The sequence below is a fragment of the Talpa occidentalis genome, unplaced genomic scaffold, assembly GCF_014898055.3.
Source record: "Talpa occidentalis isolate TD23 unplaced genomic scaffold, MPIMG_talOcc4v2.1 talOcc4.11, whole genome shotgun sequence".
In the NCBI taxonomy this organism is placed as follows: Eukaryota; Metazoa; Chordata; class Mammalia; order Eulipotyphla; family Talpidae; genus Talpa; species Talpa occidentalis.
The window spans coordinates 24,411,647-24,437,001 of record NW_023601104.1 but is presented as its reverse complement, the minus strand read 5'-3'; the positions used below and the strand labels follow the sequence as shown (position 1 = coordinate 24,437,001).

General features: G+C 35.7%; 1 protein-coding gene across 1 annotated transcript in view; it reads left to right on the top strand.

Annotated features, from left to right (window-relative positions):
* The window catches only part of ALDH1A2 (aldehyde dehydrogenase 1 family member A2), an 84,531-nt gene that overhangs the window by 20,870 nt on the left and 38,306 nt on the right, over window positions 1-25,355 (top strand). The window contains exons 2-4 of the mRNA XM_037502569.2: window positions 18,323-18,427; window positions 18,593-18,733; window positions 21,554-21,683. Of these exons, the coding sequence (XP_037358466.1) occupies window positions 18,323-18,427; window positions 18,593-18,733; window positions 21,554-21,683 (376 nt within the window). The remainder of the gene's footprint in view (window positions 1-18,322; window positions 18,428-18,592; window positions 18,734-21,553; window positions 21,684-25,355) is intronic.

The window sequence follows — 25,355 nt, the reverse complement described above, 5'->3', positions numbered from 1 at the left end:
ATATGCGCTTAGTGGAGGCGGAAGATAAACCTAGTTTGTCTAATAAACTTCTGATAAACTTCTTTATTGAGCGCCCACTGGTGGCCACATGTGTTCTTTATCTAGTATCTAGGATTATTATACAGAGAATGAGAAGTTGTTAAGGATGGCATTAGCAGCTTTATAAATAATTGACAGCTTTCATTCAAGAAATCAATTTTTAAAGTGCCATGTTGAAAAAGTATTCAAAAGTTCAGCTGGAAAGTGTCTTGGTCAATTATCAATGTCTGTCAAAGCTCTGTACAGATTTGTATTGAAGCGCCGCACATTAGTCTACCTTAGGTTGCCACATCTGGTAGTCTCATTGACAAAGACACTGAGGACTGGGGATGCTGGGAGACTTGCCCAATGTCCCTTAGTGTGAAGCCAAGATTTAAACACAAGCATTCCAGTTCTTCCTCCTGTAGAAGAAAATAAAATCATTAAAATATATCCCCTTATACGTCAGCCCACGGGCATAGTCATCTTAAATCATGAACTGCAAAATGGCTACACTACATAATTGGTGGTGGTCAAATGAAGAGACTGCAATTCCATTTTGGCCTTCCAGGTTGCAGATCACGAAAGGAAACGCCAGCATTAGGGTTCAGTGACCCAGAGAAAAGTGGTTCCTTTTGAGCCACCTTACTCTAAAGGATTTCACAGTAATCATTTTTTAGGTAAGCACATAACTCCTTTGTCTTGATGGGTACAGTGTCTGTCCAAAGTCGTGTTGTAGATAGAAACTATTGTCTTTTTCATTTTTATTTAAACAACATTGGTTTACAATACTGTATATGTTTTAGGAGTATATGTTCACATGTCTTGAAATGTGTATTAGCACACCAGGCCCACCGCCAAAGTACCAATAACCCTCCATCACCGTCCCTTAGACCCCCTGCACCCTCCACTGCTACTCCGTCCCTCCCTCTGGTAACCTCAGTTCTGCGGTTATAATCCCAGGGTTTAGAAAATCAGTTATCCTCAATTCAGAGGAGAAAAAGTAGAAAGCATGCAATAACAATGAGATGATTCTGTGGAGATTCATGCTGGTCCTAAGAGTCCAAGAACCCTGCACCCAGGAATTCAAAACATACTTTGTTATGATTCTGTTGGAAAGAAGTACAATAATGACAATACATGTCAAATAGTTATTGAACAACTACTATTGCACTGTTCCTTTTCTAGGAAGATACAAAATAAAGATGACATAGTGACTTAGTATTTGTTCTCAAGGGGCAAACCATTTGTTAGGGGACACTGGTAAAATATTACAGTACAACATGTATGTAGGCAGATGTCAGAGACCAGCAGTTTGCTTTGCCTGAAGGGATTTGGGAAGATTTTACCAAGAGGTTGTATTTGAACTAAGTTTTGAAGGATGGCTAAGTTTCTATTGTTTTTTCAGGTAGAGAAAGGAGGGAAGAACAGCGTGTTCAAAGATTCTTACTCATAAAAGTTTATAACATATTTAGAAATCAGTGTGGTTTTAGTATGGAATTTAGGAAGGTGCAAGGGGAAACGTAAATCTGTAAGTTTTAAATTATGCTTTGTAATTGATGGCATGTCATAAGACATTGGTCCATTTAAGCCTCTCTTTTCTCCTCTCATACACCCATTCCAATTTGGATTTCGATGTGGACATTAGGAGAAAATACAGAGTTATTTTGTCTCTCTTCCATTTACATAAATGGTATTGTGCTGTGGATGTTATGCTGACTTAGATACTCGGTGAGAATGGCCAGAGATGAGACTAGAAAGGTTGTTTGGGGTTCAGAAGATGAAGGAACCTACATGGAGAAAGAAAAATGTTTAATTAATTGATTTTGAAACAGGCACCTAAAGGTTATGCAGCATGAAGGAAATCACACCAGGGCATTAGTCTATTACAAATACTTGTATTTAGTCTGAGGGGTGAGGGTGCCAGACACTGTAGGTTTTGAGTCCCAACTCCACAGCTTCCTACCCTTACCAAAGACCTTTACATCTCTGAGCTTCAGTTTCCTCATCTATAAAATGGTGATAATAATAGTACCTACCTTATATAAGAATTTTGAGCATCAAATGAGTTAAGTCATGTAAAGATCTAGAATGTAAATTGTCTAGAATAGCGCTCAAGTGTTAACTTTCTTCATTCTTTTGATTTATTTGGTTTTTCAATTCTGACTTTATAGTCAATGTCCCATTTATATTCTCTTGGCTGTCTTTGGCCTAATTGAGCATAGATCTTTAATTTAAAGTTATAGTTAAGCAGGGAAGAGATGCAGAAACCAGTAATTTTGAGAGAAATAGAAAAGCTCTCCACTTAGCAGTACAAATTTGGATTTGCATCATAAGGTTTAATCATCTGGAAGGAAAATAATATCTATATCTCATAATTGTCATAAATGTGAAAATGGTGAAAATGCTTAGTATATGGTGGGCACCTAATAATGTTAATAACTTGAATTATTTATTGACTGTGTATCATCCATGTACTTTGGGTTAAAACAAATCCCTCTCTCTAGATCCCCCCTCTGCATGTTGTTGGAGTATTCATGGACTACTCATTGCGCATGTGTAGATGTGCTCTGCTAACTACCCTTTGAAGAAGGACTTAATCATCAAACGATGTTGTTTCTGGAACTGTGATTTAGAGAGCCAGTGCTTTCTCTGATCAAGTCCAAGTTCTCTCCCCAGGAGGATCTTCTCCGGCAGGTCTGTTTCTTTGGTTGGATTTCTCTGAAGCACACAAATCGCCTGTCTAGTGTTTTATGAGATTATACTATAAAATATATGACCTTTGGAGTCTGTTCCTAGTAGGCGTTCAGTAAATACTTTTGAATGTTGCTGCCAGGTCATATTTTTGGAGGTGTTACTATGTGGGTCTTTCCCACTGTGGTGCTGAACACTTATTTCCAGGGCAGGGACTGATTCTTTATTATTTCTTATCCCCTAGTGCCTAGCACAGTGCCGGATGTATAGTAGGTACATAATAAATGATTATGCTTCAGTGAAGAATTAATGACTTTAGGAGAGACAGGACAAAAAGATGCCACTGCCTCTCCTTTCACATGAACTCTCCTCCCTTTCTTTTCTTCCCTCTCTCTTTTCAGCTCCTCCTTTCCTCTCAATAACCAGTGTTGGGAGACTCTTACTAGCCTTAATTTACTTTTTTAGAAGATAATATTTCTTTTATTTCCTTACTTCACAGAAATGAAAGATGACATGTCTTCATTATAAAGAAATGGCCTCAGCAACTTCTGGAAAACTCTAGTGGTTAATCAGTTACCTTTAATTTAAATATATATGCTTAATGCTGAGTTACATTGTAAAGCAACCAGACTGATTTATGGTCTCAGTCTGCCTTAATTAACATCGATTCTAGGGGGATAGTAAATGGGAATGGCTTTCACAATTGAAGGTGAACAATGAACTCTCTGGGTGTTGTCCAATTTGTAACATGATTTACATGGAAGCACGCCCTTCCTTTTCCGGGGTTATCCCTTTTTCATCTGGTGCTTAGGATGGGTTATATATAATCCATAGATAGGAACATTTGCTGTCAAATACTTTTGCTGATTTAGAGCAAGGCCACAAAATGGTCACTATTAATAAAGAAGGAGGAAAAAAAAACCTAATCTGAGGCTTTGCAGGGATTCCAGGTTCTTGGTATGTGTCATCGCTTGTCCAGTCTGTGGCGTTTTTACGAAGTGGCCATAATGAAAGTCAGATTAAATGCACAGGATATATACATTGAGTCAGCAGTCATTGGAGTCTGTGGTGCTGGAAGAGTTATAAGAGCCCTGTGAATGCAAATTTATTGCAAAAGAATCCAAGGGGTGGGGGACTGAATGTCTGCTGAGTGGTACTACCTGACACGGGACACCAAAAAACTTTCTAGAGTGAGTGATTTAAGTGTAAGGTTTGGCTTGTAAAGCTGCCAGCTGCTTGGTTTCAAAACTTGAAACATTTCCAAAACATTGGATGAGGCACTTTATATGTGCACTAGAGTAAATACTCTGGTTTTACTGCCAATTTAAATGTGCTCAGTTTACAGTAATGAGCTTGTATAGGCATTACCTTGTTTATAGAAAGTGGAACAGGAAGAAATGAACATTAACCATTACCAGTAGCAATTCCCATTGCCTTTTACCACAACACTGATGGCAAATATAGTTTCTTCCAATTTGGGAATATGTCACAACTGACATTGGTGTGTATTTGGTTTTAATGCCATGTTGCTTCAACAGAGGGACAAATGCTCTAATTCAATGTGACTCTCAAGGCTTCTCAGACTAGTTGACTGTTTCTTGTTATTTTTCTTAAAACAGATGTTAACAACATTCTCAGATATGAAAATCATAGGACAGAAGGATAGGGTAGTTTCCTGATTACACTTAATTGAGCTTGTTCTAGCCAAGTCTGTTTTCTACGAATGAATCAGTCATAGTAGATATATGTTTTTCTCTCTTAAAGAAAATTATTTAGATGTGTTTTGATGTTCTACTTGAAAGTAGTGGCTTTTTGTCTTTGGGATGACTGGCACAGAAACCCCTTTAGCCCTCTTGTGCTCCTGAAACTCTATACTAGAAATAGGCAGATGTATTTTGCCTGAAGGACATAATGTGCTCAGACTGGAAAAGAAAGGATAGAAATCTAAGGAGACATTAGCAAGCACAATGCCTCGAAGAGAGTAGGCACTCAGTAAAAACTGTTGAAGGAGATAAGAAAGGAAGGAAAGAGGAAAAGTAGGGTGTTAATTGGAAGAGACCATGGAAACCCATATCTTAAGAGGCATATCCTCCCTAGGACAGCTGTGTTTAGACTAGATTTTTTAAAAGAAAAAAGTCCCTAAGAATTGCCAGAGATTCCTTGTCTTTACTTGTTTCTTTGCTTGACTTTGAAGAACCTTTTGACCCAAGTACATATAATTATGAATATCAGGATTATACTACCCAAGGAACACCATGCTTCCCCTACGGAATAAATCCTCCTCCACTGTGGGGGATACTAGCAAAAGGTAGAAATTGACCTAAGTCAAGAATGTGGATACATGTCTGCACCTAGCAGGCTTCAGATGACACAAGTATATAGTTATCAGTTTATTTGCATGTCCCAGACAGTGTGTGTTTTTGACTGGTCTTGCAGTAATGTTTTTTCTTACAGTATTTTCAATATTAATTTTCCTGATCTTTTAAAGTCTTTTCTTCCTATTTTTAGTATTTTCACTCCTTTTTAATCACAGCTAAGTGTGATTAATTTATAACATTTTATGAAATTTTTTCACTTGCTTTCTTTCTCTGACTCTGTCTAGGTTTATAAGTTTCTCCTGTTTACTCAGATTCTATAGCTCTTCATATTTTCTGGGCGCTGCTCATTGAAAGGCACCCTGCTTCCTCTGAAGACAATGTTGTGGGGTAGAGGTTAGTGCTGAGAACCCCGGGGCTGCTCACCACTGGTCGGGCCCAGGAGACTTTCAGGAGGAAGGCTGGAAACTAAACTTGATTTTCTTCTCTGTCACACTTCTTAAATCAGGGTATCAAATAATCTTCAGAGAGGAGCGAAAGTCAGAGAAGATCAGGCCAGCTGAATCATTTTACTAGGGATGGAGTCTCTTTTTTTCAACTTTATCCATTCCCCACCCCAGGTCATACTTCCTCATTATTTCTTGTTTCCCTGAAATATTCTCATGACATGTCAGCCCACACCAATGTCTCCCTCTCTGAAGCAAACTCCTGCAGTGCTTATCTCTACCATTCATCGTAGCACTAAATCATAGAGTGTCTTACGTTATTTAACTCTCCTGAAAGTAATCTTGTCTCTGAAACATGATTATAAGTCCCCGGGCAGCAGAATTACATGTCTTCCGTGGACTTTCAGTAGTACCTACAGATAACTCCTTGATTAGAATAGACCTTTTAATAAATATTTTGTAGTTTTTTCCTGTGAAATAAAATTGCTGCTCAGTTATTCTCTTCCCTCTTAATTCCAGCTCACACTTCTTTTGTTCTGTCAGCCTCACAGAAGATGGATGTGAGAGTTTTGTAAGTCACTCAATTTTATGAAGTGGTTGCATTGCAACCATAACAACCATAATTCTTCTTTAGACTTTTAAAAACTATTCTTTTTAAATTTGAATAATTTAAAAAGATGAAAGTTGTTGCCCAAAGTTAATACTCAGGATTACCACTTCAGGTTTTAAAGTGAATTACATACGCTAAAGGGTCCGTCTGTCACAACGCAGCTAGATCTTTGTATTAATCTTTGTGAATCAATAAATGTTTATACTTAAATTTCATTTTGTAATGACTTGATAGTACATTGATCTTATATTCAGCAACATTGATAAATGTCTATCAATATTTTTTGTAGGTTTCTTAAGAAATCCTACACAATCATGTTGTCTAAAAAGAAAGACAATGTTATTTTTGTTTTTAACCTTTGCTTTGCTTTTCTTTTGCTTGACTTATTACATGGTACTAAATTAAATATTATAATTACATTAAGCAAATAGAGCAGCTATTCTTACATCCATTAAAGTGATTAATTAATTTAAGGAACATTGATCTGAAAATGAATCCAGGAGCTGTTAAGGTTGTTTTTTTTTTTTTTTTTTGTTTTTTTTTTTTTTTAAGAAGCAAATTCCAATAGCAGTTCTAGAAATAGTAAAATAAATCTCCTTCCAGCAGTAGCAGAATACACGTTTACATGGACCATTCACCAAGATAGACCAGACTATACATTCTGGGCCATAAAATACACTTGAATGGATTTGAAAGAGTAGCAGTGGAAGAAAGTTAGAAATGAATGGCAGAAAGATAGCTGGAAAATTCTAAAATACTTGGAGATTAGACAACACATATCTAAATAACACATGGGTAAAAAGAGAAATTAAAAATGTTTTGAACTAAGTGAAACTACAATTTATCAAAAATTTATGGAATGCAGTAAAAGCAGTGTTTAAAAGAAACTTTATAGTTCTGAATATATACACTAGAAAGCAGTCAGAGTTTCTATCTTAGAAAACTAGAAAAAGAAAAACAATATAAATCAAAAGCAAGAAGAAGAAAAAGACTGTAACAGGAATCAATGAAATAAACAATGGGAAAACAATGGAGAAAACCAATGAAGCCGTAAGTTGGTTCTTTGAAAAGATCGATAAATTGGTTAACAAAAGAAAAAGAAGGCACAAATTATTGATTTAGAAAGGAGAGAAGGGCTATCACTGTTACTAATATGGACATTAAAAGGATAATGAGGGCCTCCCCTGGTGGCGCAGGCAGTTGAGCGCCACACTGTGAAGCTGTCCACAGCCTCTGCAGCGCCAGTTCAATCCCAGCCAGTGGGCGAGAATCCCACATGGCGCAGCAGACCTCTCCTGCCTCGCTTGCTGCTCCCCTCAGCAGTATATTTTGTCAGTCTGCCTGATGTGTTCCCCGCTCTGTTTCTGTGAATCCTCTCACCCTCCTGTGAATCTGGCCTGTACCCTGGTTCTTTTATAAATAAATAAATAAATAAATCTTTTTTTTTTTTTAAAGGATAATGAATACTGTGAATAACTTATTCTGTGCCGACAAATTTGATAACTGATAGGACTTTCTTGAAGGTCATGTTCTGCCAAAACTCATACAAGAAAAAAATAGATAATTTAAAAATCCCTGTGTTTATTAAAAAAATTAAAATTTTCACTGAAAAAGACTTTCTTGCAAGTTATCTCCAGGCCCACATGCTTTTAAATTATACCAGATATTTATGGAAAAAATAATGCCACCCTACACAAACTTTACAGAAAATTGAAATGGTAGAAAATACTTCCCATATCATTCTTTGAGACCAACATTACCTTGATGCTAAAACCAAAGACATTAATAAAACCTAAAAATCCCAACACCTATCAAATTGGAACCTATTCCTGAGATATTCACTCTTGTCTGCCCCTCCTCGGTTCTTTTTAAAGCTACACCTGACCCAGGATTTGATCCTTAAATGGCCACAAGCTGTACTATATGACCTTCTTCTTGTTTCCAGATGTTTGGATTCAAGAACAGTCATTTAGTTTACATATGGAGATTGACTTGAAAAGATGTGTTGGAACCCAAGCGATGAGGAGATTGACCATAAAAGACACAAAGGGAAGGAATAGTTGATGAAAGTTGAGTATGGACAATTGTATTGACTAAGGCTAGATAAGCTAATATTTAAGAAATTGAATCAGTAATTAATAACCTTTCATAAAAGGAAAGTATCAAGTCCAGATGGTTTTAGTGATGACTTCTACTAAACATTCTCTACAATCCTTCTAGAAAATAGAAGCAGAGGAACTCTTCCTATTCATTTTATGATGCAGCATTTCTTTACTACCAAAACCAAATGAAGACATTTTAGGAAAGGAAAATTGCAAACCAGTTATCTCTCATTAACATAAATGCAAAAATCCTAGGTAATACTAGCAAATAAAATCCAATGATGTATTGAAAGTATTCTGCACCACAACCAAGGAGGATTTATTCCAGGTATACAAGATATTAGTTCAGTATTGAAAAATCAGTTATTATAATCTGTCACATAACAGGCTAATGAAGAAAATTTATTTAAAATAATCTATATTTACAGAAATAGGATTTGACAAAATCCAATGTCCTTTTATGCTGAAAACTCTCAGCAAAGTAGGAATAGAGGGGAACTTCCTGAACTTGTTGAATATTTACATAAAACAATGGGCCTCCCTGGTGGCGCAAAAGGTTAAGCACAGCACTGTGAAGCTATCCGCAACCTGTGCAGCCCAAGTTCAATCCCCAGACGGCCAGGGAGCTACCCACATGGCGCAGCAGACTTTTCCTGTTGCCCCCTGCTCCCCTCAGCAGTGTATTTCGGTCAGTCTGCCTGATGAATCTTCTCACCTCCCCCACCCCAGCATCTCTGGCCTGCACCCCAGTTCTTGTATGCATAAATACATAAATCTTTAAAAAACAACAAAAACCAAAAAAAAAAAAAAAAACCCTATAGCTAACATTGTACTTAATGATGAGAAACTAGATACTTTCCCTCTGTGAGTGGGAGCAGGACAAGATGGTTTCCTCTTGTCACCCCTATTCAAACTTTACTAAAAGTCCTTTACTAAAACTTTACTAAAAGTACAATAAGATAAGAAAAGGAAATGAAAATTATGTAGACTGAGAAAGAAGAAATAAAACTTTTATTTTCACAGATGACATGGTTGTCTATGTAGGGAATTCCTGAGAATTGATCCCCAAACCTAGAAAAACAACAAAGAAGGCCCCTCCTGAAACTAATAAGTGATTATTGCAGGATATGGGATTAATATATGAGTTATTTGACTTCCTATATATCAGCAATGAAAAATTGAAATTTGAAATAAAAGCAACACCATTTATATTATTACAACAAAGGAGAAATATTTAAGTATAAATCTAACAAAATGTATACAAGCTCTTTATGAGGAAAACTTTGAAACTTTGGTAAAATAAATAAAAGGATATCTAAATAAATGGATAAGATAAACCACATGGAAGACTCAATATTATTATGATGGTGTTTCTTTCCAAATTGATCATAGAGTCACTTCAATCTGGGCCAAATCCTGGTAAATTAATCTGTAAATATCAACAAATTAAATCTAAAGTTGACATGGAAAGGCAAACGACCCAAAAGAGCCAACACAGTTTTGAAAAACTTAGTTGTGGGACTTTAGTTGAAGTTGTGAGAAAGTACCCAACTTCAAGACTTACTGTGAAGTTGTAGTGCTCAAGTTAGTGTGCTGTTGGCAAAAGAATAGACCATAGTCTCAATGGACTAGAATAGAAAGCTCAGAAATAAACCCACATAAATACAGCCAGATGATCCTTGACAAAGGAGCACAGGCAATAATAGAGACAGGTTAGTATTTTAAATAACTAGAGCTAGAACAGTTAGTCATCCATTTGCAAAAAAATGAATCTAGATACAAACCTTATACCTTTAACCTATGGATAACCTTATACCTATGGATCATAGACTTAAAGCTAAAATGCAAAACTGTTAAACCTTTGGAAGATAACATAGCAGGAAATACAGGCAACCTTGGGTTTGAAAATTAATTTTTTAATTGACTTATTTATTTATGCATACAAGAACTGGCGTGTAGGCCAGAGGTGTGGGGGGTGAGAGGATTCAGAGCGAGGAGCAGAACAGGCAGATGTACTGAAATACACTACTGAGGGGAGCAGTGGGTGAGACAGGAGAGGTCTGCTGTGCCATGTAGGTTAGCTCCCTGGCTGGGGATTGAATTCATGTTTCAGTGACTGGCGATAGCTTGATAGCACTGTGTCTTTAACCTGTGTGCCACCAGGGAGGCCCTGGAAATTAATTTTTTAGTACAACACCTGAGGTATTATCATGAATTAAAAATTGATATTTTGGACTTCCTTAAAAAGAAAAACTTGATCTTCAAAAGACACTGTTATGTTAATGAAAAAATAAGTAAATAAAATAGTAAAATAAAGATGATAAAAATACAAACCACAGATTGGGAGAATATATTTGCAAAACACATCGGTAAAAGGACTTATAGAAAGAATTATAAAAATTCAATGCAAGGAAAGCAAAAATTCAATCAAGTAATAGTCCAAAGATCTAAGATACTCACCAGAGAAGGTAGACCAACAGCAGTTAAGTATATGAAGAAATTCTTAACATAATATGTCATTAGGGAATTTCAAACTAAAACATTATGAGATACCCCTATATAGCTATTAGAATGGCTAAACCCCAAAACTGACAATACCAAATGCTGACAGGGATGTGAAGCAACAGGAGTGCTCATTCATGATGGTGAGAATGCAAAATTGTACACTCACCTTGGAAGACACTTTTGCAGTTTTCTATAAAACAAGGAATTGTCTTAGTTTGTGATCCAGCTATCACTCTCCTAGTGATTGAAAACTGAAAATTTATGATCACACAAAACCTTGCACACAACTATTAAGAGCAACTTTATTCACAATTCCCTAAAATTGGAAGAAACCAAAATGCCCTCTAAAAGATGAATGGATAAACAAACCTGGCCCATCCATTAAATGGAGTATACTTCAGCATTAAGAAATATGAGCAGAAGCCATGAAAAAATCATAAAGGAGCCTTAAATGCAGATTTTTAAGTGAAAGAAACCAGTCTGAAAAGGTTACCAACTGCATTATTCCAACAAATTGACACTCTGGAAAAGGAAATATTATGTAATCAGTAAAAAGATCAGCTTAAAGGAGGGCAGAGGGATGAATTTGAGCTGCCTACAATATTTAGTGCAGTAAACTGTCTGTATTATCTCTAATGTGGATACATGGCAGCATGCATTTTTTAAAAATCCATAGAATTAGGGGGCCTCCCTGATGGCGCAGGCGGTTGAGCACAGTGCTGTGATACCCACATGGTGGGGGCAGACCTCTCCTGTCTCGCCCGCTGCTCCCCTCAGCAGTGTATTTCGGTCTGTCTGCCTGTTCTGTTTCCTACTCTATCTCTGGTAAGTGAGTCCTCTCACCCTCCCGTACATCTGGCCTGTACCCTGGTTCTTGTTAAAAATAAATCTTAAAAAAAAATCCATAGAATTATACATCACAAGAGTGATTCCTAACGTAAACTATGATGAAAATTATGGATTTTAGTTAATATCAGTACTGGCCCCTCACTGCTAACAAATGTACTGCACCAATGCCAGATATTAAAAATAGAAGAAACGGAGGGGGTAAATAAGGGATATATGGGACTTGTTTTATTCTCTGTTCAAATTTTTATAAATTTAAAATCATTCTAAAATTAAATTAGCTTTAAAAATGAAAGCAAAATGACTAGGCAGATTATAAAAAGAACAAAGCAGATCTGTTAGAAATAAAAAATAAGCACCAAATTTGTATATTAGACGCAGATAAAGAATACAGGGTAATAGATCTGAAGAAATTACTTAACTACAGCACAGAGAAAAAAAGGAGATGGAAAATATGAATGAATACAAACACTGAGGATGGACTAAAAAGATGTAGCACTTGGAATATTCCACAGAAAGAAGGAAAAAATAGAATGATATTTAAAAAAATGTTAAAGATTCAGAATATTCCAGAACTTATAAGAGACCAAAATTCACAGACATTGTAAGCCCAATGCTTAAATATTAAGATAAATGAAAACAAAATTGGTACTGAGACTTACTATGATGAAAACGTAAGATCACCAAAGATCAGATCTGAAAAACAACCAGAGAGAAAAGGCCAATCAACAACACAGAAGTGATCATCAGAGATTTATGGCAGATTTCTTATAAACAATATTGCAAGATAGAAAATATTGGAATAATATCATCAAAGTATTGTAAGAAAATAATTGTCTACCAGAAATTGTTAGCTTTCTGGGGGTATCTTGAAAATGAGGCTATACTAATACATACATATACAGGAAGGTTTATTGGAATAAATCTTTACTAAGTGAAATTCTAAGGAATCATGAGGATAAAAAAATTTAAATCTTAACAACTATGAGAAGTATTTTCTAAATTAAATAATTTTATGACAAATAAATCCCTGGAGAAGAGTGAATTAGATTTCATGTTCTAAGAGTCTTGTAATTGTTTGGGAGGAATGTTAAGGTACTGGTAAACTTTACATCACAAGTTGTTAAATATGAATAAGATATCCTGGATAGCCAATGAAAAATTAGAAATATAATGTACAGCTTTTAAACCAATGAAAGGAGTAAACTGAAACAGCAATAACATTAATTGGCTAAAAGAATAGAGGGGGAAAAAAAAGGAGTAAATAGGTTATAAAAAAAGGCCAAAGTGTCAAATTCAAATATCACAATATATAATATATAATCACAATAAATATAGATATGTTAACTTTGCCAGTTAAAACAGAGATTTTCATATTAAATAAGATAAAAATCTAGCCATACATCAGTTAAAGAGACACATCAAAATATTAAAGACAATTGAGAGTAAAAGTGTGGGAACATATATATCAGGAAAATACTAAAGAAAAACTTAGGTAGATTTACTAAAAAAAACTTTAAGACAGTTTTTTTTTTTTAAGTAACATAAGAGAATCTAATAGTTAACATACTTATTCACGAATAACATAACTTAATAAAATAATAATAAAATAACCTAAAATATATGAATAACTCTATCAAATGGGATATTTCAATATAGCTTTCTCAGTTGTCGGCAGGACAAGTAGATAAAATGCTAATAAAGATCAAGAGGATCTGAACAATGCACTTCATAAGATTGATATAATAAATACACATAGTAACCTGTACCTAATAATTAGCTCTTTAAAGCAAGAAAAATGTCTTAAAATAATTAAATCAAACTTCCAATGATAGTTACCTTTAGTGGCAAAGTGGGTCAGGCAGGATGATGGGATCAGGGAGAAAACAGACAAGCAGCTTCAGTGATAATAATTCTTCCTAGTGCTTGAATAGTGTTTATGATGCGCTCTAATAGAATGCATACTAATTCACATTTTATGTTACTTATTTTCTTTTGTGTATATTCAGTACAATATAACAAAAGGAAATTTTACTGCCCTAATATTTTCTTCATTCTTCAGTGTGTTTCAGACTTTATTTTGTTTTGGAAGGTTTTGCGCATCTAATCTTATCAAGAAAGGTGTTAGACAATGATTCATGTTCTCTCCCAACAGACATCCCATTCCAATTAACATTAATTAACTGCCTGCCATATCCATTATGTCTTTTTGATACCAACAACAACCCATAAAATGTCAGCAGACAGCTCTTCACAATCATGGAAAAAGGTTTATGAGTTAATCTATCCTATCCTCTTGGAAAGCTAAAGCAAACCGTGACCTTCTTTTATGGACCATCTATTTCTTTTGCTTATGATTAGAGCATCACATAATTACACAATGTTATGTTGTTATTTGTATATTTCACAAAGGAAAAAACTGAGCAATGGTCCAGTAATTTAATTACGCTCAGATATCTTACACTGTCAAAGAGCTCCAGGGTACAAAAGTTCACATCTTCCCTTTTATTCACAAATACAGCAAAACGAAGTGCAGAATTTTCTAGAATCTCAGACACATGTTAAGTATTTTAGTTGAAATAATTTTTGAATTTTAAATGAATAATTTTAGCAGCATTGGGCCATATTATATAAGATAGAGCTTGAATTATTTTATTTTCCACAAACTCACATTTAAGGATAAACTTTTGTGGAAAAAAAAGATGTTGGATCTTCATTCTTTGATTTAACAAACTCATTTCTGGCATTTACATTATGAAAGGTAAGCACCAGAGAGTGGCACTTATCTTTAAACTTTTAATTTTTTATTTTGAAATAATTTCAGATTTGCAAAATGTTCAAAGAATTTCTATTTACCCTTCACCCATATAGATATTTACAATTATAACCTCAGTGTAATTATCAATAAAAAAAAGTCAGGAAATGAGTATTGATACATTATCAAAAGTTCTTATTCAAATTTCCACCAGTAGTTTCAATAACATATATTTTTTCGAACCAAACCTTGATTTATACATTTATTTTTATATCTCATTAGTGTTTCTTTGAGAACAGATTTTTAATTTGTAATTTTTATTACCTTGGCACTTGAAAAAAATTAGTAGGTATAGGACAGTTATTTTATAGGATGGGTTTTAATTTAGATTTGCCTGATATTTCCTCATGATTAAGTTCAGGTTTTGCCTTTGAGTAAAAATAGAAATGATCACTGCTTCCAGTGGCACAGCAGGTTGAGCGCTGCGCTGTGAAGCTTTCCACAGCCTCTGCAGTGAGGGTTCGATTCCCGGCCGGCCAGGGAGAAACCCTCATGGCGCGGCAGACCTCTCCTGTCTCACCCGCTGCTCCCCTCAGCAGTGTATTTCAGTCAGTTTGCCTGTTCTGTTCCCCACTCTGTCTCTGGTGAATTCTCTTACCCTCCTGCGCCTCTGACCTGTACCCCAGTTCTTGTATAAATAAAATCTTAAAAAAAAGAATTTAAAAAAAAAAAGAAGTGATCATGTGGGAAGGCCTGATCCTCTCTGCACATCATGTAAGGAGCACATGATGTCAATTTGTCCTATTACTGGTGATGTTAACTTTGATCACTTGATTAAGGTGCTGTCTGCCAAGTTTTTCCAATGTAACTATTTTTCTTTTTGTAATTAATAAGCATCTTGAGGGGAGATACTTTGAGACTACATAAACATCCATTTTTCATTACACTTTTGCTCACTAATTATACCACTCATTGATGATTTTTGCCCGAAGCAGTTATTACTGTGGGGCTTGACAAATGGTGATTGTCTAATCTCATCATTCCATCACATCTGTTAGTTGGAATTACGTGAAGAAGAGGTTCTCCTTATCCCTCATTTATGTATCCATTTTAAAATTTGTATCATTAGAGACTCTTGGATGCCTTTTTCATTCTAATGGTAATAAGCTGTTATGATCATTATTTATTGTGTTGTTTAAAAGATCCTAGTATTGGCAACAGGGAATCCCTTTGTGTTGGCGTCTGTGTCTTGCTATGTCCCCATCAGTTTTTGAGCATATATTTGATTTATGGCACCACAGTATTTTGGGTCATCCCATGCTTTCCTTGCCACAGTCCTGAAATAAACTATTTCTCCAAGGAACCCTGATCAGAGAAGACCATTCTTGTCAGCATTCAAAACTTGAAATTGCCCATAAGACGCTGAAAACCTTCAAGTATAGTGGAGATATTTGTTATCCCATGTACCAACAAAATTGTCATTACATGTATTTTAAATGTTATAAAGCTAGGTCTACAAGAGTAAACAGAGTAAAAATATCAAATATTTTAACCTTTAGTATATAAAGAAAAGTAGTCATTACATTTACTATCTGAACCTGATGAACTGTCTGTATTAAAAAAATTAAGGTTGTTGCATGATAAATTTATAGAATCAGGAATAAAAAGAGAGTGAAACAGCAAAATAATTTAAACATAGCAAACCAAAGTCTTCTTATATATTTTCATGGTTTTAGAGGTCTATGTACCTGAAATGGGTTCAACTAACTGATCATCAGCCATCGTCTATGAGATAGGCTATATTCATATCAGAAATAGTGAGTCCAGATTTTAAACACATCTCCAATAGGGTAGAGCTAATCGTTATCTCTTGTATGTGCATGATCACAGTGCAATACTATTGAGGAGTTTGAAGGCTTATAATTTTGTAATGAAGAGAATGACCATCATTTTGTTCTATAATTACAAAAATCTTTTCATTTTTAGTTTCAGTGTAAACTGCACTGATGCATATTTAGCAATGAAAATGTAGCAATGAAATGTAGCAATGAAAATTAGATTGATCAGTCCAATGAACCTTATCTCTTTGTAATATCTGTCCATCCAGCACCTTTGTGTATGCAGCTACCATTAGCATTTGTCCATTTATGAATCTTATCAGTAAATTCTTACCTGCAAATATCATAAGCAAAATGGCATGATCTGTGTATTTCTCATAAAATATTAAGTGAATTCCTTCCCATTGAATAACTGACAGGGCTAGCATATTTCCTTTTTTTATCTTTGTAAAAATTATAGTTTGCTGTTTGTTGAGTTTGAGAAAATTCACATATCCTGAAGACTAATGGTACAAAATTTTGTTATTATAGTCAATTTCACCCTTATCAGTAGACTCTCTAGTGCCTTCTTCTTCTGACTCATCTAACAAAGGTGAAATACCTTTTTCTGTTAATTTTCTTTCCCATTATGGATGGAAATGAAGAATTCTGAATTCTTAACAGTATTCAATGAAAGGTAAAAAGGATATGGCAGAGATGGTGTTTCTAGACTTAACTTTTTATATACCCTTTTGAAAAATGATGGAATACCTTGGATAACAAAAAGAAAACTGAAGGATGATGAAATAGTGGTAACGTATTTATTAATTTCTAGGCAGTTCTATAATTTTTTGTCTCCCCATTATTTTAATTTTTAAAGCACAGTTGGAAATAATTTACAAGGGATAATGAAGTAATTCCTAAGATGATGAAATAGCAAAATGTTTTAAGATATAGGAAAAGATAACTAAAATCCTATAATATACCTTAGACTTATAAAATTATCAGTAGACCTAAATGATAATAGAAGACAAAGCATTTTCTTCTATTAAAAGTATTTTTCCCCTTTGATATTTGGAAGAACTCTAAGCAGTAATTAAAGTTACGAAAGTCAGTCCTTACAAATAGAACTGCTCAACAAAAAAACAGTACACTTGAACTGTGATGGTATCATAAAAGTTAAGTTTAATTCATAATGAAAAGAAAAGGAATATTGTCAAGACCCCTTCTTCCTTCAACCTGATAATACTCTGGAAGTGAGTCCTTCGTGACACTAACCTCTTAATTTTTTTCTTCTTTCTTTTTGGCTCATAAGTTTTCATTGCCATGCGATAAATTTTATAGAGTTAAATACCTTTGTGTATTATTTATTCTTTGAGCCGTCATAGTCCAAAAATATTAGTTTGAATTTCTCTCTTAATATCAATAAAAATTTAAGCATTTCCTTGCCTGTATTTCTCCTTCTCCTTTAATTCATCTTTTTACAAATCTCCTAAGAAATTGACTTGAGTAGTTTCTTAAACCATTAGTCTTTAATATACTTTATTTTACTGTTTCCTAGGTAAGGAAACCAAGGATCTTAAACCCTAGAGAGACCAATTTGACAGTTCTAGATCTTTTCCCTGTACTAAGCTAGGTAGTCTGTCCAGCCAAGGGAAAGAAAACTAACTTGGATGTACATGATAGCTTGTTTAACTCACTAGTTGTTTAACTCACTAGTTCATCTGACTATGAATTGGTGGGAGCTTATTCTAGCACTCCTCAAGTTTCTTTGTGAAGTCATGTATGCCTCTGACAGAAAAAGTAGGATTTCAGATTTAGCATCTGATCCACAATTTAGCCCTCTGTATATATTGGCCAGAGTTTGGACTGTCTCTAAATACTTTTCTTAGTCTCAGTACTTTGTAAGTATGTGAGACACTCTGTTCTTCCGCCCTTTTTTAACTCTCACTGGTTGACAGGCTCACTAAAGTAAGAATTATATTTAAACCTTGGATGGCATCGATATAAAAATATTATAGAGGAAATTTCTGAATCAGTGGTGGAGCTGCAATGCATACTGTTTAAGGACCTCTTACAACTCTTCCAATTCTATATTTTAATTATGTACCAGCAAACACATCAAACAAGTATTAACACAATGATACTTTCACACACTTCACCTGGCTTCCTCTCGCCTGTCTCACCAATCCCATTCTGTTGTTTCTCTCTTAGATTTTTATTAACAACGAGTGGCAGAACTCGGAGAGTGGAAAAGTGTTCCCTGTCTATAATCCGGCCACAGGAGAACAGGTGTGTGAAGTTCAAGAAGCAGACAAGGTATGTCCTTTTTAGAAAAAGACTCTCTATAAAATAACTACCATCAAACAGCAAAAGACCAAACTTACACTCTCCAGACACCACCACCATTTTCACGGAAACAAGTGATTCTTCCCTTACTGAGAGTGTTCCATGTCTTCACTTGTGCCTCTTCCTCTCTAACAGGCAGATATAGACAAAGCAGTGCAGGCAGCCCGCCTGGCTTTCTCTCTTGGTTCAGTGTGGAGAAGGACAGATGCTTCAGAAAGAGGACGTCTGTTGGATAAACTTGCAGACTTGGTGGAGAGAGACAGGACAGTTCTGGCAGTAAGTAGCCTAAGGAAACATCATGTTTTTACTTTGAATTTACCATTCCACTGAAATTTACACCACTAAATCTTTCTGAAAATGAGATGTGCAGCAGACCAGGGAATAATTGCATATTACAAATGAGAAAGGAAAGATGTTTGGCTTTGGGGTTCAGATAGGAAAGAAGATGAGCTGAGTATCTCTTCTTACTGAATTTTGAAGACCAAAACCGTAAGTCCCTATGACCGGTAAGGACCTTTCTGCTCTACTTTACAGCCTCCATCTTCACCCTCAAGAAACAAAACAAAACAAAAAAACAGTCAAACCACAGGAGAGTTACTATGCTGCTTGCAGAAAACCAATCCCAAGTGATTCTGATTATCAGACAGGAATAGTTTTTACCTGCCCAGAGTTTACACCCCTTGACTAAAGAGAATCCTTCAGATGCAGAGTGCGTAGCATAGATCTGCCTTATTTTTCTGCTTCATTTTTTAATTCTATCACTATCTAGAACCAATAGAAAAGAGAGACAGTAGGAACTTTCTTTTCCTAAAACAATTATTTGCTCACAGAAGGAAATTCTCTCCTAGTGGTTTTGTTGTTGCTCCTGTTTTTAACATAAAAGCCAGTTATTTTTGAAAATGAACAATTTGAGAATGTTTGTGCTGTACACCAGGAATCTCTGCCTACTGATGTACTTTTGGTCAGTTAATGTGTAGGGTATCCTTGTTCAGCCAGGGCATTCAAGCCGTGAATCCTATACCCTACCCTCTACTTAGGAAAACAAGTGACTACTGGCCTTGCTTCGGGAGAATAAAGCATCTGTGCCCTTGCTCTGTGACTTCTACCAAAGTTCCTCCTTCCTACCACCCCCACCGGTAGGATCTATTCATAGTTCAGAAACAAAAATGAATCCTTTATGGAGATCATTTAGAACTGTAGCTATCCATTCTATTTATTTGTCATTTTCTGCTCTGTAGCCTAAGAAATACTGTTCCAGTAAGGTGTTCACGCATATTATGGAAAGGGTGTCTCCTGGTGAAGGAGCTCCTTCCTGGAGATTCGCAAGACATATTCACAAGACTGAAAAACCCTACTCGGTGTTTCTTAAAATTATTTGAGTCTCAACATTATTTTTCTGGCTTACCTATCAATATTGTGTGAAGTGGAATTCTTTAGACTACCTTGAGGAATGCTTATTCTGTATCTCTTCACTGGATTATGATTTCTTTTGAGAGTGGAAATTATATCTTCTATGTTTTGTAATTCTCATACAGTTTCTGGCACATCAGTGGTTGATAGAGGCACATGGATGGTCAATAAGTGTTTGAGTTCGGTTCTCTCTCTCTCTCTTATACATATATATGTGTGTATATATATGTATATGATTTAAACATTAGATTACTAGTATGTGCTAGATGATAATTTGGTTCATTTCTACAGTTGTCTTTTCATGTCATAAAATCCAGTGTCATCCTTCTTTCTGACATGTCTCATCATGTCCTTTTCTCTCACACTTAAGTCAGATTTCTACTTTTAAACAACCCTAAGCTATCAGAGGTAGACTCTGGAATATAGGGCTGCTCCTGACCAGAAATCTGAAGTTGATATTGCATCGAAGAAAATCAGCCTAGGGTTGGTAATTCTCAGGTGAAGTTGGATGACATCAACAGCTCCTAGGGACTGTTTAGGTGGCCCAGAGTCTGGTTTATTGAGTCTGCTTCACATTCTGCTGTATAGAACATGGCTTTGTGCTCGCTGCCTGGAGAATGAAATGACCACCTCGTGCACATACAAATACTCTACATAAAGTACTGGGAAGTAATTTTATTAATTTAATAAAGGTGAACCAGTATACAGTGATGTATAATATGGTATTTTAAAAATAATTCCACCTTATACTCATAGTAAGTGAATAAACTTCATTGTAAATAATAGTATTGTCCTTGAATAGAGCAGCTCATTAATATAATATTTCACTTTTACCTATGTCAGCATCCAAAATAATTTTCATACCAGTGTGTGTTATAAAATGTCCTTATAGAGATGGACTTGCAATTATAAACATGTTTCACTTGTTAAGCTTTTGTAATACTTTTAATATTTCTCAAGTCAAAATATTCTTTCCTCATTTCATTGTGTTCATTTGTAATTCTTTTTGTCACAGACTTAACTAACTACAGTTTAGGAATAATATTTATAATCTCAAACTGCTTAATATCCCTATTTTTATTAAATGGACCAGATTCTTCACTCTTAATAGATAATGATTGTAAAAATAAATATTTACAAAAAACCCAGCCCTGAAGTTGTTAAAGTATGAGCTTCCCTAGAGGGAATCTTGTTTATTTGGTGGTAATAAATAAACTCGCCGCGCACCGTGGATATTCCATTTCTCAGCAGGGGTCTTGGCAGCTGTGAAGAACATTTTATATTCTCATCAGTTGCATAAAAGTCCATGGTTTGCTTCTCTTTTTGGATTCAGATTACTAGTGTGGACTCCAAAAATTCCCCATGCAGTTCTGATCATTAATATAACAGAAGCTGATTTAACAAGCTGGACATTTCTTTATCATCAGTTGAAGAAATGTTGTGTTTATATATTGGGGATAGTGGTTACTGGAAATGCACACACACAAGAACACACATATGTTTTCATTGTGGTTTTTACTAGAAATCAAGTGGGTAGTACTAAAAATCTTTTTGTCTGGGAAATCAGAGTTGACCAGGTACACATCAGCTTCAAATTCATTAGTATTCTCTCTGTTTTTTTTTTCTTCTGTTCCAGACATTATTTAGTGTATCACTGAAAAGTTTTCTTCATTTCTTTTCCTACAGACCATGGAATCCCTAAATGGTGGCAAACCATTCCTGCAAGCTTTTTACGTGGATTTGCAGGGAGTCATCAAAACCCTTCGGTATTATGCAGGCTGGGCTGATAAAATTCACGGGATGACCATCCCTGTAGGTATGTAAGATCTGAGTGTGCTGAAAAGGGAAACGTGAGGCTCCACCAGAAACACATGGTCACCACCAGACACAAATGGCAGTCACCTAGAACACAGGTATGAGTACACTTAGAGTAGCTGGGACTGGACAAAGACCAGACAAATTATGCCCCTGCTCTGACAGCATCCTATTTCTATCTGTACACAGTCCACATGTAAGTGCAGGGGCAACCCACTTCAAACAGTACCTCCATCAGCCAAGGACAGGTAGGTGTTTGTCAGCTGCTGTGTGCTTAGCGCTGTGCTGTGTTAGGGGGTAGCAATGCGGTGAGGGCATGGTGGCAGATTCCAAGAAAATTAAGACCTGGTCCTTGCCCTCTGGAAACATAAGATCTACTGCTTCAAAAGGAAATACTTTAAAGTGTTAGTAATTGCTGTCTCATAGTGGTAACATAATGGATGATTTTTAAAAACATTTTTCTGTGTTTTCTGTATTTCCTATAGTGAAAACAATAATCATCCTGACTTTTTTTTTTTTTTTTTTTAATTCAGGTTAGGAGACAAAACCAATCACACAAAACAGATCTCTACAGGATAGTAGGTACTATTACAGTTAGGTACTATTACAGTTAGGTACTATTCATGTGGCCTGGCCTGACAGTGCTGTGGTCTCTTGATGGGGAGGGGAAAATCACCAAACTAAGCTAGTGGGTGGAAAGGTCTTAATCTGAGAGTGAATACTGTTGGAGAGCCTGATAATTAAAATTTTTGTCAAAATTGGGACATGTGTGAGCCTTTTAAGGCTGGCCTCTCCTCTAAGGTTGGCCAGTGCATAGAGATAAGTTAACAAAATCAAAGACCTCAGTTTTTTGTTTCCTGTCTCACCTACTATTTCACTATTAGAACAATAAGTATGTTTCAGGTATTTTAATCTTTTAAATTATTTGTACAAATATCTTAAGAACAAGGTAAAACAGAAGACTATATACATAAATCTCTGTTTGGTCTAACAATGTCTTGATATTTTTCCTCAACATCCTCTGGATAGAAGGCCCTGACTACATACAGGTTTATTAGAGAAAGATTTATTGAAGTCTCTGATAATGTTTGATGCAATACTGTCAGCAACTGTCCTGTGTCTGGCAATAGAGGCAATTGGTCTTCCAGTGGTAGTTTATCCTATTTTTACTCACACACTGGTGTTCAGTTTGTGAAGAAAAAAAAGTGAGAAATTATCTTATGTTAAGTAATTTTTGTTTTCCTAATTTTTCCTAAAGTGCACTTACAGGGGCACCAAAATGAGGGAGTCTTTGGGGGTTCAGGCTGTAATAGGCAGAGCTCCTAAGAGACTGAGTTGGGGACTAAGAACTCTTGCTAGGTGACTTCAAACAGACGAGGGAAGGGTGGAGGCAAATGTGAACTTGCCAGCTCTCTTCTCAGTTCTAGCTTTAGATACAGGCAGGCTTCTCTGTAGGCTACTGAGAATTCTCATCATAAGCCTTTTTGCTAGTTCAGAGCTTAGTGGATCTAGCTGGACTAACTTGGGTAGAGGGAAACTACAGGGAAAGGGGCATAATTATTATTCATTTGTTTATTCTCAAATTCGTTCAATCAGCCCACGTGTATTCATATGTCATTTGTAATTCCATAATTTAATATCGGCTTGATTTTTGCATCTGCATTCTTGGCTTTTCCCAATGAAATCTGGACTACAAGAAGGCTGTTAACCTTTAACCATAAGTTCTTTATTGCGTTATGTGCACGCTGCTTTTATGTTTGGAATTATAAAGGAGTAATGTACTTTATATTTGTGTAGCACCAGAGAGAGGATCTCTGTGATTTTGTGAGATAGGTTAGATTTAAAAAGGTGTCAGACCCATTTTACAGGTAAGAAATGGAACAAGAAGGGTTTAATGTCTTAACAGTCCACAGATTAGTGAAGCAACAAGCCTGAGATTTAAACCTTACAGACCTTATAGACCCAAGACCTAATAGACCTTACTCTTATGGAGACCAATTCAGCAGGCAGGAAGAACAAGAGACCAGTCTCCCTGGTAAAATATTTTATCCTTTGCAAATATTTAGATTAATATACAGAAGGTTCTTATTATTTATGGTAGTTATGTTCTATACACACTGAATTAGCAAATACTGAACCATTGTTTAGAGAAAAAATTATAATGTTACAACCCTGTGAGCTTCTAGCCACAACATTTTTGTCAACTGATCACAACATGACTTTGTTTTATGTGTTTCTGCTAAAAGTTGCCTTATTTAATGAATAGTAGATTTATTAACATTGAACTCACAGCTAACAGCATTATAGCTCATGCCCAGATGAAGCTCACTGAATGTACGTTTTCCCCTGAGGTTTATCACTGCCTTCTTGTACTAGGTACAAGGTCACTAGGTAGCACTCAATGCTGTGCCTGGGGGCCACTTAAACAGCGAAATCATCAATGAGCATAAAAATGTGAAAAACAGAGCACTGAATTGACCATAAAAATAATACTTTTTATAGTAAGGATTTTTTAATAGTATGAGGACCAAAATATGAAGTCGGAGCAACACCTTGTTTGATCTTAACTGAGAACATAAGCCTCAGGCAACTTGGAGTTTTCCTATTCTGTTCATTCATTTCTTGAATAACTATTGATTTGGGGACTACAGATAAGGAAATTGTGGATCAACAGTTGAGGATCAACTGTATCTAGAGCTTGGTCTCCTTGATACAACAAACTGTGGAACTCTCTGCCTAGATGATATGGGTGAGGGTGGCTTTCACAGTGAGCATCAGGGATGAAAAGTACAGTTTAGTCTAGTCACCCATAAAAATTAAACCTAAAAGGTTTTGTTTTGTTTTTAATATGGATGCTTTGCTACACTTAATCATGCAACATGCTCAGCCAGCTTAGTTTCTCTGAAACTATCTGATAAGAATGGGAAAAAAAGTGCTTAAAATTATGCTGTCTTCTCTTCACTTCACATTTAGGAAAGCCAAGGAATCTACATATAATGGGAAGAGCACTTTCCTCACCTCCTCTGCTAGGCATCAGCTTTAGCTTCTCAGTATTCACTCATTTCTACATACATTCATTTATTCAACAGATTTTTTTTTTGGAACACCTGTTATATTTCACATTCTAGGTGTTAAGCACTGGGGATACAAGGTGAGTAAGTAAGATGCTCATAGAACAAAAAGGAAAACAAGCAAATAGACAAGCATTGCAGTGTAGAGTGGCTTATTTAGATAAGGAATCATGAATTTTGATGGGACTCTATAAGAGAGACCTCTCACCTAGTACTAAGGCTTCCTTGGGAAAGGAGGTAAGATGTACAAGATGATACCTAAGGGGCAGGTAAATGAAGATGGAGATAGAGCTATCACAGGTGGAGGTAATAGTCTGTGCAAGGCATGAAGGGAGGAGAGTACAGTGTGGTAGTGGATCTGAAAGTATAGCCAGATAAGAAAGACAGTGGGACTCTGGTCCTGAGTAAACCATGCTACAAGATTAATTTCACAGCAATGGTGAGTCATTGAATTATTTTAAATAGATGAGTGCTTTGATCAAAATTGCATTTTGGAAAGAACACTTTGACTATATAGTGGATAATTACCTAGACAGAGCCAGGATCTGCTTTGTTTTTCTCCCTCTGAAGGATAGCCTCCCTCTAGAATATCTGGGAAGAGA